This window comes from Gobio gobio (assembly GCF_949357685.1).
Source record: "Gobio gobio genome assembly, chromosome: 14".
NCBI lineage: Eukaryota > Metazoa > Chordata > Actinopteri > Cypriniformes > Gobionidae > Gobio > Gobio gobio.
The window spans coordinates 8,760,061-8,776,449 of NC_137107.1; the positions used below are offsets into that span (position 1 = coordinate 8,760,061).

The 16,389-nt window shown below is 39.9% G+C and overlaps 1 protein-coding gene across 1 annotated transcript in view; it reads right to left on the bottom strand.

Annotated features, from left to right (window-relative positions):
* Nucleotides 1–230: 230 nt before the first annotated feature.
* gabrb2b (gamma-aminobutyric acid type A receptor subunit beta2b) overlaps nucleotides 231–16,389 on the bottom strand; it is a gene marked incomplete at its 3' end in the record, with an annotated part of 190,312 nt that continues 174,153 nt past the window's right edge. Inside the window, exons 8-10 of the mRNA XM_079834025.1 lie at nucleotides 11,772–12,016; nucleotides 8,299–8,439; nucleotides 231–578 (exon numbers count right to left, since the gene is read on the bottom strand). Coding sequence (XP_079690151.1) covers nucleotides 231–578; nucleotides 8,299–8,439; nucleotides 11,772–12,016 — 734 coding nt within the window. The remainder of the gene's footprint in view (nucleotides 579–8,298; nucleotides 8,440–11,771; nucleotides 12,017–16,389) is intronic.

Below are 16,389 nucleotides of genomic sequence, written 5' to 3' on the forward strand. Positions count from 1 at the left end.
ATAACGCAGTCAAATGCACTAAAAACTACTGATTTTTGGAATAGGCACCATTTGTTCTTAACCTCTTTAGCGAATCGTGTGTCAGCCAGCAATTAAGGTGAATCCAAGGTTAAAGAGAGTTAGTCCTGATTTTAATCTGTCAACATAAGTCCTGCTTGTATTGCAAAATCAGACGCAGGAAAACGGAAGAATATACTGACATAAAAATAAGTGGCGCTTCTTGGATCCAGTTAGTTGACATAATAAAGCCAATAGACGACATTGAAGAATGAAAATACGGTGGGGAAGATCATTCTCGACCATTTGTCGATTGAATTTACATCAGTTAAGTCAGGGATAGTGATTTTAAGCTGTGAAGTGCGCCGTCGTAGTCGGCTCTTCTTCTGAACAACGTGGCGTTCCAGCGCATTGCGGCCAAAGTTGTGCCTGGCCAGGCCGGCTTTCCGATACTGCAGCGTGGTGCTGTCAAAAGCCAGCATGTTTGCACGGGGGTCGCCCAAACCCAGGGTTAACTCTGATGTGCCCATTTCATTCTTGATCTCCAGAGGACTGAGAAGGATGTTTTCATGGGGGTCCATCTAAGACATAAACACAGATGAACAGGTTAGTAATGCTAACGGTATTCTTTTCGTTTTCTTTCCTTTTTTTCCATAACTTTGTTACGTATTATAAACCATATCAATTGATTGATTTCTGAAGGTGTAAATACACTATATTGCCAGTTTTGGGACATCCCTCCAAATCATTGGTGTTCCAATCATTTCTATGGCCACAGGTGTATAAAATCAAGCACTAGGCATGCAGACGCTTCTACAAACATTTGTGAAAGAATGGGTCGCTCTCAGGAGCTCAGTGAATTCAAGCGTGGTACCGTGATAGGTTGTCACCTGTCCATTTGTGAAACTTCCTCACTACTAAATATTCATCGCTCAACTGTTAGTGGTATTACAGGTGCTGGTCATATAATTAGAATATCATCAAAAAGTTTATTTATTTCACTAATTCCATTTAAAAAGTGAAACTTGTATATTATATTCATTCATTACACACAGACTGATATATTTCAATTTAATTTTGATGATTATAACTGACAACTAAGGAAAATCCCAAATTCAGTATATCAGAAAATTTGAATATTGTGAAAAGGTTCAATATTGAAGACACTTGGTGCCACACTCTAATCAGCTAATGAACTCAAAACACCTGCAAAGGCCTTTAATGGTCTCTCAGTCTAGTTCTGTAGACTACACAATCATGGGGAAGACTGCTGACTTGACAGTTGTCCAAAAGACGACCATTGACACCTTGCACAAGGAGGGCAAGACACAAAAGGTCATTGCAAAAGAGGCTGGCTGTTCACAGAGCTCTGTGTCCAAGCACATTAATAGAGAGGCGAAGGGAAGGAAAAGATGTGGTAGAAAAAAAGTGTACAAGCAATAGGGATAACCACACCTGGAGAGGATTGTGAAACAAAACCCATTAATAAATGTGGGAGAGATTCACAATGAGTGGACTGGACCTGGAGTCAGTGCTTCAAGAACCACTACGCACAGACGTATGCAAGACATGGGTTTCAGCTGTTGCATTCCTTGTGTCAAGCCACTCTTGAACAACAAACAGCGTCAGAAGCGTCTCGGCTGGGCTAAAGACAAAAAGGACTGGACTGCTGCTGAGTGGTCCAAAGTTATGTTCTCTGATGAAAGTAAATATTGCATTTCCTTTGGAAATCAGGGTCCCAGAGTCTGGAGGAAGAGAGGAAAGGCACACAATCCACGTTGCTTGAGGTCCAGTGTAAAGTTTCCACAGTCAGTGATTGTTTGGGGTGCCATGTCATCTGCTGGTGTTGGTCCACTGTGTTTTCTGAGGTCCAAGGTCACCACAGCAGTATAGCGGGAAGTTTTAGAGCACTTCATGCTTCCTGCTGCTGACCAACTTTATGGTGATGCAGATTTCATTTTCCAACAGGACTTGGCACCTGCACACAGTGCCAAAGCAACCAGTACCTGGTTTAAGGACCATGGTATCCCGGTTCTTAATTGGCCAGCAAATTCGCCTGACCTTAACCCCATAGAAAATCTATGGGGTATTGTGAAGAGGAAGAAGTGATATGCCAGACCCAACAATGCAGAAGAGCTGAAGGCCACTATCAGAGCAACCTGGGCTCTCATAACACCTGAGCAGTGCCACAGACTGATCGACTCCATGCCACGCCGCATTGCAGCAGTAATTCAGGCAAAAGGAGCCCCAACTAAGTATTGAGTGCTGGACATGCTCATACTTTTTTTTATGTTCATACTTTTCAGTTGGCCAAGATTTCTAAAAATCCTTTCTTTGTATTGGTCTTAAGTAATACACAATTTTTCTGAGATACTGAATTTGAGATTTTCCTTAGTTGTCAGTTATAATCAATAAAATTAAAATAAATAAACATTTGAAATATATCAGTCTGTGTGTAATGAATGAATATAATATAAAAGTTGAAATTTTTGAATGGAATTAGTGAAATAAATCAACTTTTTGATGATATTCTAATTATATGACCAGCACCTCTATAACAAAGTGGAAGCAATTGGGAACAACAGCAACTCAGCCATGGAGTGGTAGGCCACGTAAAATCACAGAGCGGGGTCAGCGCATGCTGAGGCACACAGTGCACAGAAGTCGGCAACTTTCTGCAGAGTCAATAGCTTCAGACCTCCGAACTTTGTGTGGCCTTCAGATTGGAGAGCTTCATGGAATGGGTTTCCATGGCCGAGCAGCTGCATCCAAGCCTTACATAACCAAGTGCAATGCAAAGCGTGGGATGCAGTGGGGTAAAGCATGCCTCCACCCTGGGGGGATTATGGTGTGGGGTTGTTTTTTCAGGGGTTGTCTTGGCCCCTTAGTTCCAGTGAAAGGAACTCTTTAATGCTTCAGCATACAAAGATATTTTGGACAATTTCATGCTCCCAAATTTGTGGGAAAAGTTCCGGGATGGCTTCCTGTTTTAACATGACTGCGCACCAGTGCACAAAGTAAGGTCCATAAAGACATGGATGAGCAAGTTTGGTGGAGGAACTTGACTGGCCTGCACAGAGTCCTGATCTCAACCCGATAGAACACCTTTGGGATGAATTAGAGCGGAGAATGCAAGTCAGGCCTCCGCTCATCCATCATCAGTGCCTGACCTCACAAATGCGCTTCAAGAAGAATGGTAAAATATTCCCATAAACACACTCCTAAACCTTGTGGAGAGCCTTCCCAGAAGAGTTGAAGCTGTTATAGCTGCAAAGGGTGGGCAAACTCCATATTAAACCCTACTGATTAGGAATGGGATGTCATTCAATTTAATGTGCATGTAAAGGCAGGTGTCCCAACACTTTTGGCAATATAGTGTGTCTTAAACGGTTTTCTTTTTTGCAATAAAAAACACAATACATGTTCAATAAAATTAATTACATTTACATATAATAAAGTAAAAATAAGAGAACAAATGCTAACTTACCTACTGCTTTTCGTGAATTATTCTTTAAACATTTTGGCATTTTAACACAGTATTTAACATAGACTGAGACAAACCAACAAAGTGCCAACAGTCTTATGGAAATGGATTGGTGCACATAGAGATGTAAAGCAAAGTAAGGTAAGGCATGGGTGGTACACATGATAGTATTTATGCTATATATTTCTACAAAATTATGACCTTTTATGACAAATAATAGGGGATCCTGTTGGATGCTGAACCGATGTGTAGAAATATTGAATAAAAAAATAAAATAAATGTTCAATTGTTCTCCCTCATTTTCAAAACAGATTTACTTTTCCTTTCTGAATTGTACTTTCAATAGTACTTGAATAAACGGTATCTAAAATAGTAAACATTTGTTTGGGTGAGTGGTTTGGAGGGAAAAGAGAGGTGATGATGGCAATGGAGAAAACAAAAAAACATTCTGTTATGATTTACTCACCCACATGTCATTCAAAACCTGACTTTCTTCCTTGAAACACAAAAAGAGACTTTGAAAAATATTTTTCTACATATTGAAAGACAACTGGATAAGTTCCAATATATCAAAAAAAGTATGACTTTTATGTGCTTTCTGTGACTTTTGCACAATAAGATCACGGAAAAATTTCCCTCCAGAAGAAAGTCATATGAGTTTGGACAACATAAGAGTGTTTAAATGATGACAGAATTTTCATTTTTTTGGGGCAACATTTTTTTTAAGAGAAAACAAGAAATCGTAAAAAAAACGACATTCTTAATCCCAACTCGTCACATTAAAAGACAGGTGTAATTTTTCGACATGCAAGGTACTTCATTGCTTTCAATGAGAAACCTTTGGTGTCAATACACCGACGCAATAGTCATGGGAATTTTTGTCATCATGATGAAAATATATAATAAGAGTATAATTTTGCCATTATGACATACACAGCCCAGCCAAAAAAAGTAACTTTTTGGATTTAAATAGGCAAATACTTAAGAGCCTATGATTGGATCATTATTGCAGTGATTATTATATTTCTAGCATGTTATATGTTTGGCAACAGTTCTTTTAACAATAACTAATGGTGTGTGTAGCTTTTCATTTCTTAAACAACTATGAACACATAATGGAGCTACACACAGGGGAACTGTTGATGCACCTCTTGATGGAGATTACTTTTGTGATGTTATTTCCACCAAGAGCTGCATCAGTTTTTGGTCAAGATTTTGTATTGTCAGTGCAAGAGTCCAGCACTCTGTAAAGTCTCCTCCAGCACATCCCAAAGACTTTCAATTAATTTCAGGTCTGGACTCAGAGGTGCAGAGTCTTCCTACATGGTTGTTTAAGAAATGAAAAGCTACACACTCCATCAGTTAGGGTTAGAAGAACTGTTGCCAAACATATAACATGCTAGAAACATAATAATCACTGCAATAATGATCCAATAAGAGACTCTTAAGCATTTGACTATTTAAGTCCAAACAGCGACTTTTTTTGGCTGGGCAGTGTATATGTTGGGGTATGATTTTCAATTTAAACAGCCATAATAATTTTATTTACATTGCACTATTGCACACATAATCCAACCTATACCCCTAAACCAACCCATTTGTATATTATATAATATAAAACACAGGATATGCAGGCAGATACAACTACAGTCACAATTTATTCAAGATATACATATATTCGAAGTGTTCCAAGGCCAAGCGATTGATTTACGTGAAGAGCAGACCCAAAAAGTGATCACCATTTCCATCCGCCGTAAAGTTCATTTCCTAGTGATGGGGAGTCGACTCCAAAAGAGTCAATTCCTCGACTCTTAATAACCCTCATGTTGGAGTTGACTCCAGCATAGGAATCGACTCTCGTTGTCGACTCCGTTGCTGTGTCTGAAATCGCTCTTTCGTGCATCAGAGAGCTGGAGCTGTCGCAGAAACAACATCACAGTCACATACTTTTAACCTACATGTAGCTTACTTTACAAAAATAACAGCCAATTACATTGTAATTATACATACCTCAAATGCCAGCTTTTTATTAACACAATATATAATTTGGTTTGTCATGTTTATCCTAATTTGTGTTCATAATCAGCAAACAAATAAATAAATAAAAAACAAAAAGCTGCTAACAAAAAGAAACACATTAATACGTGTACATTATTTTATGTATTTAGGCTATTATTTTTAGTCTTAAAATCTCCTGTCCAAGCAGCTTTTTGGAGTAAACTGGACTAATTTGGGCAGTCACGCTAAAAGGCAGTTTAAGGCTTCGTGTCAGACAAAAAAGATGTCTACATTTAGTGTGTAATAATAGGGAGCCCCTAAAGGGACATGGTGGAGGAAAAAAATATGATATGGGGGGGGTAGAAAGTCAATGCTTTTGCGTTCCCCAAGAAACTTTGCATTCGCTCGCAAAACATTTCACATTCCCCAGAGAAACTTTACGTTCGCTTGCAAAACATTTTTGCGTTCCCCAGACAAACTTTTCATTTGCTCACAAAACATGTTTTCTCCCAATAAACTTTACGTTCGCTCGCAAAACATTTGCATTTTCCAGAGAAACTTTGCATTCGCTCACAAAACGTTTTGCTTTCCCCCAAGATACTTTACGTTCGCTTGCAAAAAACCTTTGTGTTCCCCAGAGAAACGTTTAGTTTGCTCACAAAAAATGTGCGTTCCCCAGAGAAAACATTTGCGAGAGAATGCAAAAGCATTGACAAATATTTTTATCTTCACCATGTCCCTTTTAGGGCTCCGTATAAAGGGGTGGTCACACTGCACTTTTTGTTTCATTGACTTCCATTCAAACGTATGCAAATGTGTCAGACTGGAAACCCAAGCTCATGCGAAAAGTTTTGCATTTCGCTGCATTCCAAAGTTCAAGCTTGGTGAACTCTGAGCTGCGAATTCGCATCACGTGACAACGTGTGACCAGTAGAAGATTGAAAAATCACAACATGAGCTCCTGGGAATTCCTGGGCCCAACTTTATATTAGGTGTCCTTAACTACTATGTACTTAGAAAAAAAAGTACAATGTACTTATTGTGTTCATATTGTATTGCAAAACACTTGATCTGATATTGAGGTGGGATACGGGTTAAGTTAGGGGCAGGTGTGGTGTTATGGGTAAGTTTAAGGGTAACGTTAGGGACAGGTGTAGTGGTATGGGTAAGTTTAACGGTAAAGTTAGGGACAGGTGTTGTGGTATGGGTAAGTTTAAGGGTAACGTTAGTGGCAGGTGTGGTGGAATGGGTAAGTTTAAGGGTGAAGTTAGGGACAAGTGTGGTGGTATGGATAAGTTTAAGAGTAAAATTAGGGACAGGTGTGGTAGTATGGGTAAGTTTAAGGGTAAAGTTAGGGCCAGGTGTGGTGGTTTGGGTAAGTTTAAGGGTAAAGTTAGGGACGGGTGTGGTGGTATGGGTAAGTTTAAGGGTAAAGTTAGGGACAGGTGTGGTGGTATGGGTAAGTTTAAGGGTAAAGTTAGGGACAGGTGTGGTGGTATGGGTAAGTTTAAGGGTAAAGTTAGGGACAGGTGTGGTGGTATGGGTAAGTTTAAGGGTAAAGTTAGGCACAGGTGTGGTGGTATGGGTAAGTTTAAGGGTAAAGTTAGGGGCAGGTGTGGTGGTATGGGTAAGTTTAAGGGTAAAGTTAGGGACAGGTGTGGTGGTATGGGTAAGTTTAAGGGTAAAGTTAGGGACAGGTGTGGTGGTATGGGTAAGTTTAAGGGTAAAGTTAGGCACAGGTGTGGTGGTATGGGTAAGTTTAAGGGTAAAGTTATGGGCAGGTGTGGTGGTATGGGTAAGTTTAAGTATAGGGTTAGGTGTAAGGGAAGTGTCAACAGTGTAATTATAAATGTAACTACAGAAATTAATTACAAATGCAATGTAAGTACAATTTAAAAACATGTATGTACACAATAAGTGCATTGTATCAAATTATGAATTAAAATGTTAGTACATAGTAGTTAAGGGCACCAAATATAAAGTGGGTCCAATTCTTGTTTGTAAAAAAGACGTGTCCAACAAAATTTTGCATGTTCAAAGTCTAGTGTGACCGGGGTTTAATAATGACTACAATCGTGTATTCGTATTGCTAAATATGTTTTGACTTAAAGTAAATGGAGCAAATGGAGTCGATTCCGGGAGTCTATTCCATCGACCCCTACGGCGGGAGTCAGAAATCTGTGTCAACTCTGAAAAACCTGGAATCGAACACCCTTATCAGATCCTGTGCACACATTCAAATAGTAATGCCAGAAGAAGCATTACGTCAGCTTTGATTGAGAAATCGCATTGGCTTTCGTGTGCCGCGTGACTGATTGCTGTATCATTTGAATGAGATATGCAATAATTTTCATTTTCCTTAAGTTCAACTCTGTTCTTCATATAAAGGTTTTGTGTGGCTTCAGAAGACTTAGAATGCAATACGACTTGGTTTTTATACCTTTAAATAGTTTTTTTGGTTCAGTTTTTGCAATAAGTACCTGTGACTACTTTTATTTGCCTGCTACGTGTTTTATATTGTTGGAAAGTGGGTAGGTTTAGGGTAGGGGTGGGGCTAGGTGCTCCTAAATATTTATGAAATCATCTCTACTTTTACAAATGCATGCAAATAATTAACTGTGTCTTGATCTGATGCATAAGGCGAACAACAGAAAGCAATGGAGTACCCTGCACGTTAAAAAAGTGATGCCAAGGGGTCCTGACCAAGAATCCATATGTGACGAGTTGGAAGAGAGAAAAAACTAAAGAAAAAAAGACTGGGTCTCAAATCATTTTTCCGCGCTATATGCCATAACTCTCTTGATGAACATTTTCAGTACCTTATTTTTTGAATCGCCTAGTCCTAATGCTGCATCGTCCACAAAGATTGGTTCCCACATGGAGTCATGCGCGTCAATATCCCTCTGTTTCATTCTGGCATACAGAGCATCGTCTCTCTGAACTACATTTCCCACCAACCACTGAAAGCATACAAAATCATTACCATCAAAGCAGAAACTTTTCAAGAAATTTAGAAGAGTGAGGCAATGCTGGCATTTTGTGGATTATGCCTCAAAGAAAACCACAGCTCTATACCCAAGGCCATCCTTCAATAAGTTCTACTACATCTGAGCACCAGCAAAACATCTTCCATATTTTAACAAACGAGAGTCTTGACCAGTTCCCTGAGTACTGTTATTGCTTGATCCAGTGAATAACAGTGTTTTTCAAATGTTAGGGTCAGTACCCAAAAATAGGTCACAGATGTAGCTACTCATAGGGTCTGAGAGAGCAGGGGGGAAAAAAATGGTAAATGCCAATAACAAAATCCCCATTTTAAATATAAATATCTGGGTCTAGAAGCTAAATCAGCTGAGATCTACTGATCTATGTCGCTATTTTATAATTTATATGAGATTTTATAATATATGTATAGTATTACGTATATGATATAATAAGTGCTGTATTCTGCAACTTCTTAACTGTTGTAGATACAGTTATCTTATTTATCTTACAGATGCAAGAATATGTTTGTGAATCCTTGCAAAATATCTGGATTTCAGCAGTTACTCATAAAATGTAGTCTGATCTTAATTCAACACAATTATAGACAAACAAAATCTGACTAAATAAAAAATAATAAATAAATTGTACTTTCACATAGTTCACAAACTATTTCTTGAGAAGAACAGATTTATGGTAATCAGGATTTGTGTACTTTTTATTTTAAGAGCAGAGCATCTGTGTGACGCACAATTAAATGTCACCTCCTTCATTAGCCATGTTTCCATCCTAAGTTGCGTATTAAACTTATGCACAAAATTGGAATATCGCATTTGCATATTGGAATATAACATTTGTGAATAAAGCACCGTTTCCAGTGAGCCGAAGAGAACGAAATTGTCACTTCCTGATAAGAAAAATTGATTTTGCTGCAGTAGGAGAAACCACAGTATACACCGATCAGGCATAGTGCGTTCATCAAAAATTCAGCATTTCTTCTTCTGTGCATAGCATTCAATTTGGCATTGCAAGCTGCACTGCTAGTACATTTTGAACTTGCCCAATCGTAACTAATTGCAGTCCAGTCTCCATTTTCTATGCGCACCATGTTTTATTTACTGTTGGTTACTTGGGAACCAATACCACTGTCATCCGCTCAAACAACTTGATGGAAACGCACCTAATTCGTATTTGTATTTGTATATGCATCTTGTTTTGCGAAATTTGAAAAGATCCGCTTCGCATTTGGATGGAAACCCAGCAAATGATAAATCAGTGTTTTCAATTTTTTGGAAAACTACAACTTTTTGTGTTATTTAAGTGAGATTGTGTTTGTCTATAGATGAAGATCAGACCACATTTTGTAAGCAAACAATGCAGAAATACAGTTACTGTACTTTCAAAAGGTTAACAAGCTTATTGTAGCCACTGTATTTTTATCTTTTTTATTATTTTGACTTGATGTCACCCGAGTTTGATGTCATAAAGGAGGGTAAAACTAAAGTTAATAGGTTGTTCTCATGCCGATGATGGGTTGTTGAATTAACACCTTGTTGCATGAATACCTGTAGAGAACATTAAATTCCATACGGTATACTAATGTAGTGGTGGAAGTCTTCTATGCATTTATTTGGGGAAAAAAGCAAAAGGCTTGACTCAAATTCTACCTCAACATAAAACTACACCAATGTCTGCAACAGCCAAACAGCCTTCAAATATGACTGCAAACTAAAGTCATACAATACTGACTATGTTCAAGAATAACCACAGCTTTCATTGTCAAACAATTAAACTACTCTAAATGTACAGATTTTATAGGGCAGTCTCATGTTGGTTACAATCAAGCCAGACATTGAAATTGCAGTGGAGATATGAATACAGACTAGACATAACAATCAAAACAAGCATTCACAAGTAACAGGCATTGACACTGACATTGATTTGCAGTGACAAAGCCACCTGGAGTCATTTAGGCCTATTTAAATTCAGTTGGCAACAGATTTCTGGCAACGTGCATCAGTGACTGTTTTCAATGTTCTGTTTTAAACACTGGGTTTGTGAACACCCTTTAACATAGGAATCACAATAATTTGCAAAAACATTCTGAGCAGAACCACTTCAGTATAACAATATAGTTTTTTTGGAAACACTTTACAATAAGGGCCCATTAGTTGGTCCCACTTTATATTAGGGGGCCCTAACTACTATGTACTTATGTCAAAAAATAAGTACATTGTACTTATTATATTCATATTGTATTGCAAAACACTTTTGCTCATATTGAGGTGGGATATGGGTAAAGTTAGGGACAGGTGTGGTGGTATGGGTAAGTTTAAGGGTAAAATTAGGGACGGGTGTGGTGGTATGGGTAAGTTTAAGGGTAAAGTTAGGGACAGGTGTGGTGGTATGGGTAAGTTTAAGGGCAGGGTTAGGGACAGGTGTGGTGGTATGGGTAAGTTTAAGGGTAAAATTAGGGACGGGTGTGGTGGTATGGGTAAGTTTAAGGGTAAAGTTAGGGACAGGTGTGGTGGTATGGGTAAGTTTAAGGGTAAAGTTAGGGACAGGTGTGGTGGTATGGGTAAGTTTAAGGGTAAAGTTAGGGACAGGTGTGGTGGTATGGGTAAGTTTAAGGGCAGGGTTAGGGACAGGTGTGGTGGTATGGGTAAGTTTAAGGGTAAAATTAGGGACAGGTGTGGTGGTATGGGTAAGTTTAAGGGTAAAGTAAGAGACAGGTGTGGTGGTATGGGTAAGTTTAAGGGTAAAGTTAGGGACAGGTGTGGTGGTATGGGTAAGTTTAAGGGTAAAATTAGGGACAGGTGTGGTGGTATGGGTAAGTTTAAGGGTAAAGTAAGAGACAGGTGTGGTGGTATGGGTAAGTTTAAGGGTAAAGTTAAGGACAGGTGTGGTGGTATGGGTAAGTTTAAGGGTAAAGTTAGGGACAGGTGTGGTGGTATGGGTAAGTTTAAGGGTAAAGTTAGGGACAGGTGTGGTGGTATGGGTAAGTTTAAAGGTAAAGTTATGGGCAGTTGTGGTGGTATGGGTAAGTTTAAGGGTAATGTTAAGGACAGGTGTTGCGGTATGGGTAAGTTAAGGGTAAAGTTAAGGACAGGTGTGGTGGTATAGGTAAGTTAAGGGTAAAGTTAAGGACAGGTGTGGCGGTAATTTTACAAATGTTATCAAATGGAACCTTATTATAAAGTGTCACCACAACTTTTAAAAATGTATATATTTTTCAACTGTAAATGCATAATCTGTGTTAAAGTGACTGCAGCTATTATAAACTTTTGTAGTGCTTGAATTTCAAACATACTTTGTTGGGATCCATTCTCATTTTTTCATTGTTGGCTGTGGAGGCTCTCTCTGCAGCTCTCTTCTGCCGCTGCGGTCCCCTGCCGAAGAAGATGTAGTTGACCAACGCATACTCCAGCAGAGCCAGGAAGACAAAGACGAAACAGCCCATCAGGTACATGTCAATGGCTTTGACATACGGAATCTTTGGAAGAGTCTCCCGCAAATGTGTGTTGATGGTGGTCATGGTCAGCACAGTGGTGATGCCTACGTTCAAGAGGGAATTATTGTCAATGGTGTGAATGGCAACAATCGGATTCTATTGAGGAACAATAATTCTTGGAAACAAATATTTATAAATGTGGATTATCCAAACTAGAAACAAACAGGCATGTAGGATCAAGGAAGGGAGGCAGAAGTGTTTTAATAAGTGAAAAGAGCAAAACAAAAAGCCAGGAAACTGGAAACTACAACACAATATATGTCCAAAAACAGGGGTTACAACAACTGACAAAACAAAAGGGAAAACATAGCTGTATTTATACTCAAGGGCTAATGAGAAAACTAGAAAACACCTGGGAACCATAATGGGCTAATCAACAGACAGTTACTGCCACTGTCGTCTGTGTATTCTGTGATGGCTGCCACCATCTTGTGTGTTTGGGCTTCACACTTGTGTGTTTGGGCTTCACACACTTCTAATGCTCCTCCCAAGAGGAGCTCTGTCACTGCCAAGGAGGCCAAATCTGAACTCTCTGAACTTCCTGTCAAGGTCACTGAAATCGATATTGAACTCTCCGAGCTCCCTGTTATGGCCATTGAGGCCGTCAATAATCTCTCTGTGCTCCGTTTCAGTGATGCCGTTGTATCTAGCACCGACAGTACCGCCATGGATCCAGGCTCCAATGCGGTCTTCAGAACTGCCTTAGGGGTATTCTGTTCCGCCTTGGTGGTCTTCTACTTTGCAAAGGGGATCTTCAGTAGCATCTGCTCTGCTGTGGTGGTCTTCAGCTCCGCCTTGGAGGTCTCCTGCTCTGCCGGCTTCACCCTGGCCCCCTGAACCATCAGCTCTGCCCTTGTTTCCTGAACTGCCGGCTACACCTTGGTCACTAGGCCCACTTCCGCCACATGGGCCTGGCCCTCCATCCCTCTCCCTGTTCCGACCTCCTCTCCACCACCCTCCTGGAGATTTTTGGCTGTGTCCCAATTCAAAGGCTGCATCTTTTGAAGGACTCTGACTTCAAAGGCCATGCCTTCAAAAGCTGCGAAGGTTGGACTGAGCATTGCTAAATGGGATGGTCTAGCCTAGGGAGGACTTTTCTTGTCACCTAGAAACTGTGACAGCTGCCATTGATGAGCGGCAGTAACATTTGTACTGGATTTTCTTAAAAGTTATATTCAACTGCTTAAAAACACAACAAGGTTCACAACCTGTCTTACTATGTTCACCTTGGTCCATTTATGTACGTAAGAAAGAGCATAAAATGTATTGAAAAAATCCTATCGTCAATAGTGTGCAGTAAATTCTGGGGTAGGCAAGGCCACAAAGGGTCCATCTATTGTATCCTTCATTTCCTGCAAAACAAAGGGCGCATTTCAAGGAAGTCTGAACATTTGAAGGAGTCTTTGAATTGGACCAGCCTTTGCCGCGCCGCGGTGACGCAATCGGCCTTCGAATGCGGACTTCAGAGTGATGTAGCCTTTGAATTGGGACACAGCATGTGTCAGTTCTCGGAACATCTGGAATCTGCTCCTTGAATCTTGTTTTTTCCATAGAAACCCTCGTTTGTTAACTGATCACCAACACCTGTCCTTCTCTTAGTCTCGTTACCTTTATGTATTTTAACCCTCAGTCATCGTCTGATCATTGTGTTGTGTTGAAGTTTCATGCTGTTTTTTCTCTGTATCGTTCCTGGTGTTTATTAAATGTGTTTTATTGCTCTTCTGCGTCAAGCATCTTTTGTGGATTCTTGGATTCTTTGAAAACCAAATGAGATCCCCCTAAGTATGTCCTCATTTAGAAAGTTAGAAAAACATGTGCATTTGTGAGGGGGCTTTATCTGAATTCTTTTCTTTCAGTTGATGATTCAGAATCTTAAAATTGTATGATTTTTCATACTCTCAACCGGCAGCGTGGGAGCTAGGCATCTTAATTGGTGAAACACAAAGCCTTCCTGCTTCTCAACAGTGATTAAGAAATAGTTCTGTCATTTTATGCTTTGAAAAATCCATTCAGTGTCATTCTGACAATTCTCATGAAATTCATTGTGGGATCCTTTGACGGGTATTACAGAGCTTTTGAGGTACAAAGTTATTATTCTCCATAAATCAATATTTATATGGAACCAATATAAACATGATTAAACTTGACCAATAGCAGATTCTATCCTCCTAGGCATTGTATTGGCTAAATCAGAGAGTTTGTATGCACTTGAAACATCCAACTGTAGTAATACACACAGGAAAACATACCTCTTTCTATAACTATCCATGCAGATGCACATATGTTTCCAAATATTTGATGCATTTATAATTTTGTTCAGTGGGTGACATTTCACTCTCGAGTTTCTCCAGGGCAATTTTTTTTCCCCGTGCATCAGCAAAGTATTCGCAGAAATTTTAGGAAAACGAGTTTAAGTTTGCTTGTTACATGTTTATTTACCTTCTTTTCTTATTTAGCCTATTTAATAATTTACCTGTGTAATAATTTGAATGATTGTTTGTCCATTATTTTGCAAGCAACTGGTGATAAAGAAAAATGTCACGTCGCAATATTGAAAATATTTGCATCTTAAACCATGAGGGTGAGCCAGTGGATATAATATTGCAATGTGCAAACTTTGCGCGAGAGTTATGCCGGTGAAGAATCTCAAATGGCAATCAATTATTCACTACAGAAAGTGAAAGTAAAAATGAACCGAGTTTATGGCAATCTGACGCTGCATTAACGGTGCATTTAGAGATGATGAGAGATCAATCAAATTGATTTTCTTAATATTTCACTTGTGGCCCATTGCCCTTTTTTTGTGTGAACCGAGAAGTATTTCAAGTTAAAAAAGTTGTTTTTGAAATGAGGAGTAAGCTAATCTAACTAATCTTTAGGCTCCTCGCAGCACGTTGGTTATGCGTTGATGCGCTGTGAAATATTGCGGGGCAAACTAATTATAATATTAATTTAATAATAAAAGTAGCCTAATCATAAAAATAATTTAATATGCCTTGTGTGCCCGTCCGCTACTCCACTGTGAAGGGCTAAACGGCATCCACAGGCACGACATCAAAGCGACTAACTGTTTCCTCCGTTCAATGTTCAGTAGTTTTTACTGCAATGTCCGAGAGTCACTCCTGTCTCATGGTGGTTCTCGTCGTGTGTTTTCAGTCGGCGCAAGCAAGAAAAATTTCTATCACACGATGTGGTGTTCATCGACACAGTCAAGAATAATTTAAAGAGGTTGCCGTTTACTAGACAGTAGACTAGCTTAAAGGTCCCATGGCATGAAATTTTCATTTTATGAGGTTTTTCAACATTAATATGAGTTCCCCTAGCCTGAATTTTGTCCCCAAGTGGATAGAAATGTTGATCGGTGTAAACCCGAGTTCTGGCTGTCTTTCTCTGCCCTTGAGAAAATGACAGGCCAGACGAGCCAATCCTGAAGTCTCCTGGTTTGACGTCCAAGCAGGAACAGTTACCTCCCTTTCCTCCACCCAGAGAATCTGGCACGCCCATGCAAACGCTCGAGAGATCATTCATTGCTTGTGAACGAGTGAACGCTGGCAGTTTCTCAGTGTTTGGATGTACAAATGAAAACAGAAGTCTTTTTTTAGTTCCTTCTGATCTGTGATCAGTGATTTCTTATGTGTAGCTAATTATTTATTATTCGTGCACACGCTGCGGCTTCTCTCTCTCCCGACAGAACGGTGTTTTCGTGTTTTCTATCTTGTGAGTCAGTGCAACATGACTTCACCATCCAGCTAGGTGCATCCCTGATCTCCCCTTCAAAATCAGTCAGAAATCTTGGAGTTACATTTGATGACCAGTTGTCCTTCAGAGAACACATTGCTAAGACAGCTCGCTCTTGCAGGTTTGCGCTCTACAACATCAGGAAGATCAGACCGTTCCTAACAGAACACAACACAGCTTCTTGTCCAGGCCCTGGTTATTTCTAGACTTGACTACTGCAATGCGCTTCTGGCTGGACTCCCCTCTTGTGCGATCCAAACACTTCGAATGATCCAGAATGCAGCGGCACGTCTGGTCTTCAACGAGCCCAAAAGGACCCACGTCACACCACTCTTCATCTCTCTGCACTGGCTGCCACTCGCTGCTCGCATCAAGTTTAAGTCGCTGACGCTTGCCTACAGAGCCACCACGCGCTCAGCTCCTGCATACTTTGACTCGATTCTACGTCGCCACACCCCCACCAGAAGCCTTCGTTCAACCAAGGAGCGAAGGCTTGTGGTACCTTCACAGAGAGGCAAAAAATCCCTTTCCAGAACATTTTCATTCAACGTTCCCGGCTGGTGGAACGATCTGCCCACCGCCATCCGAAATGCGGATTCATTGACAACATTCAAAAGTCAACTAAAAACTCATCTCTTCCGTGAGCACTTAACCTCCTAAAAAAAAAAAAAAAACCAAA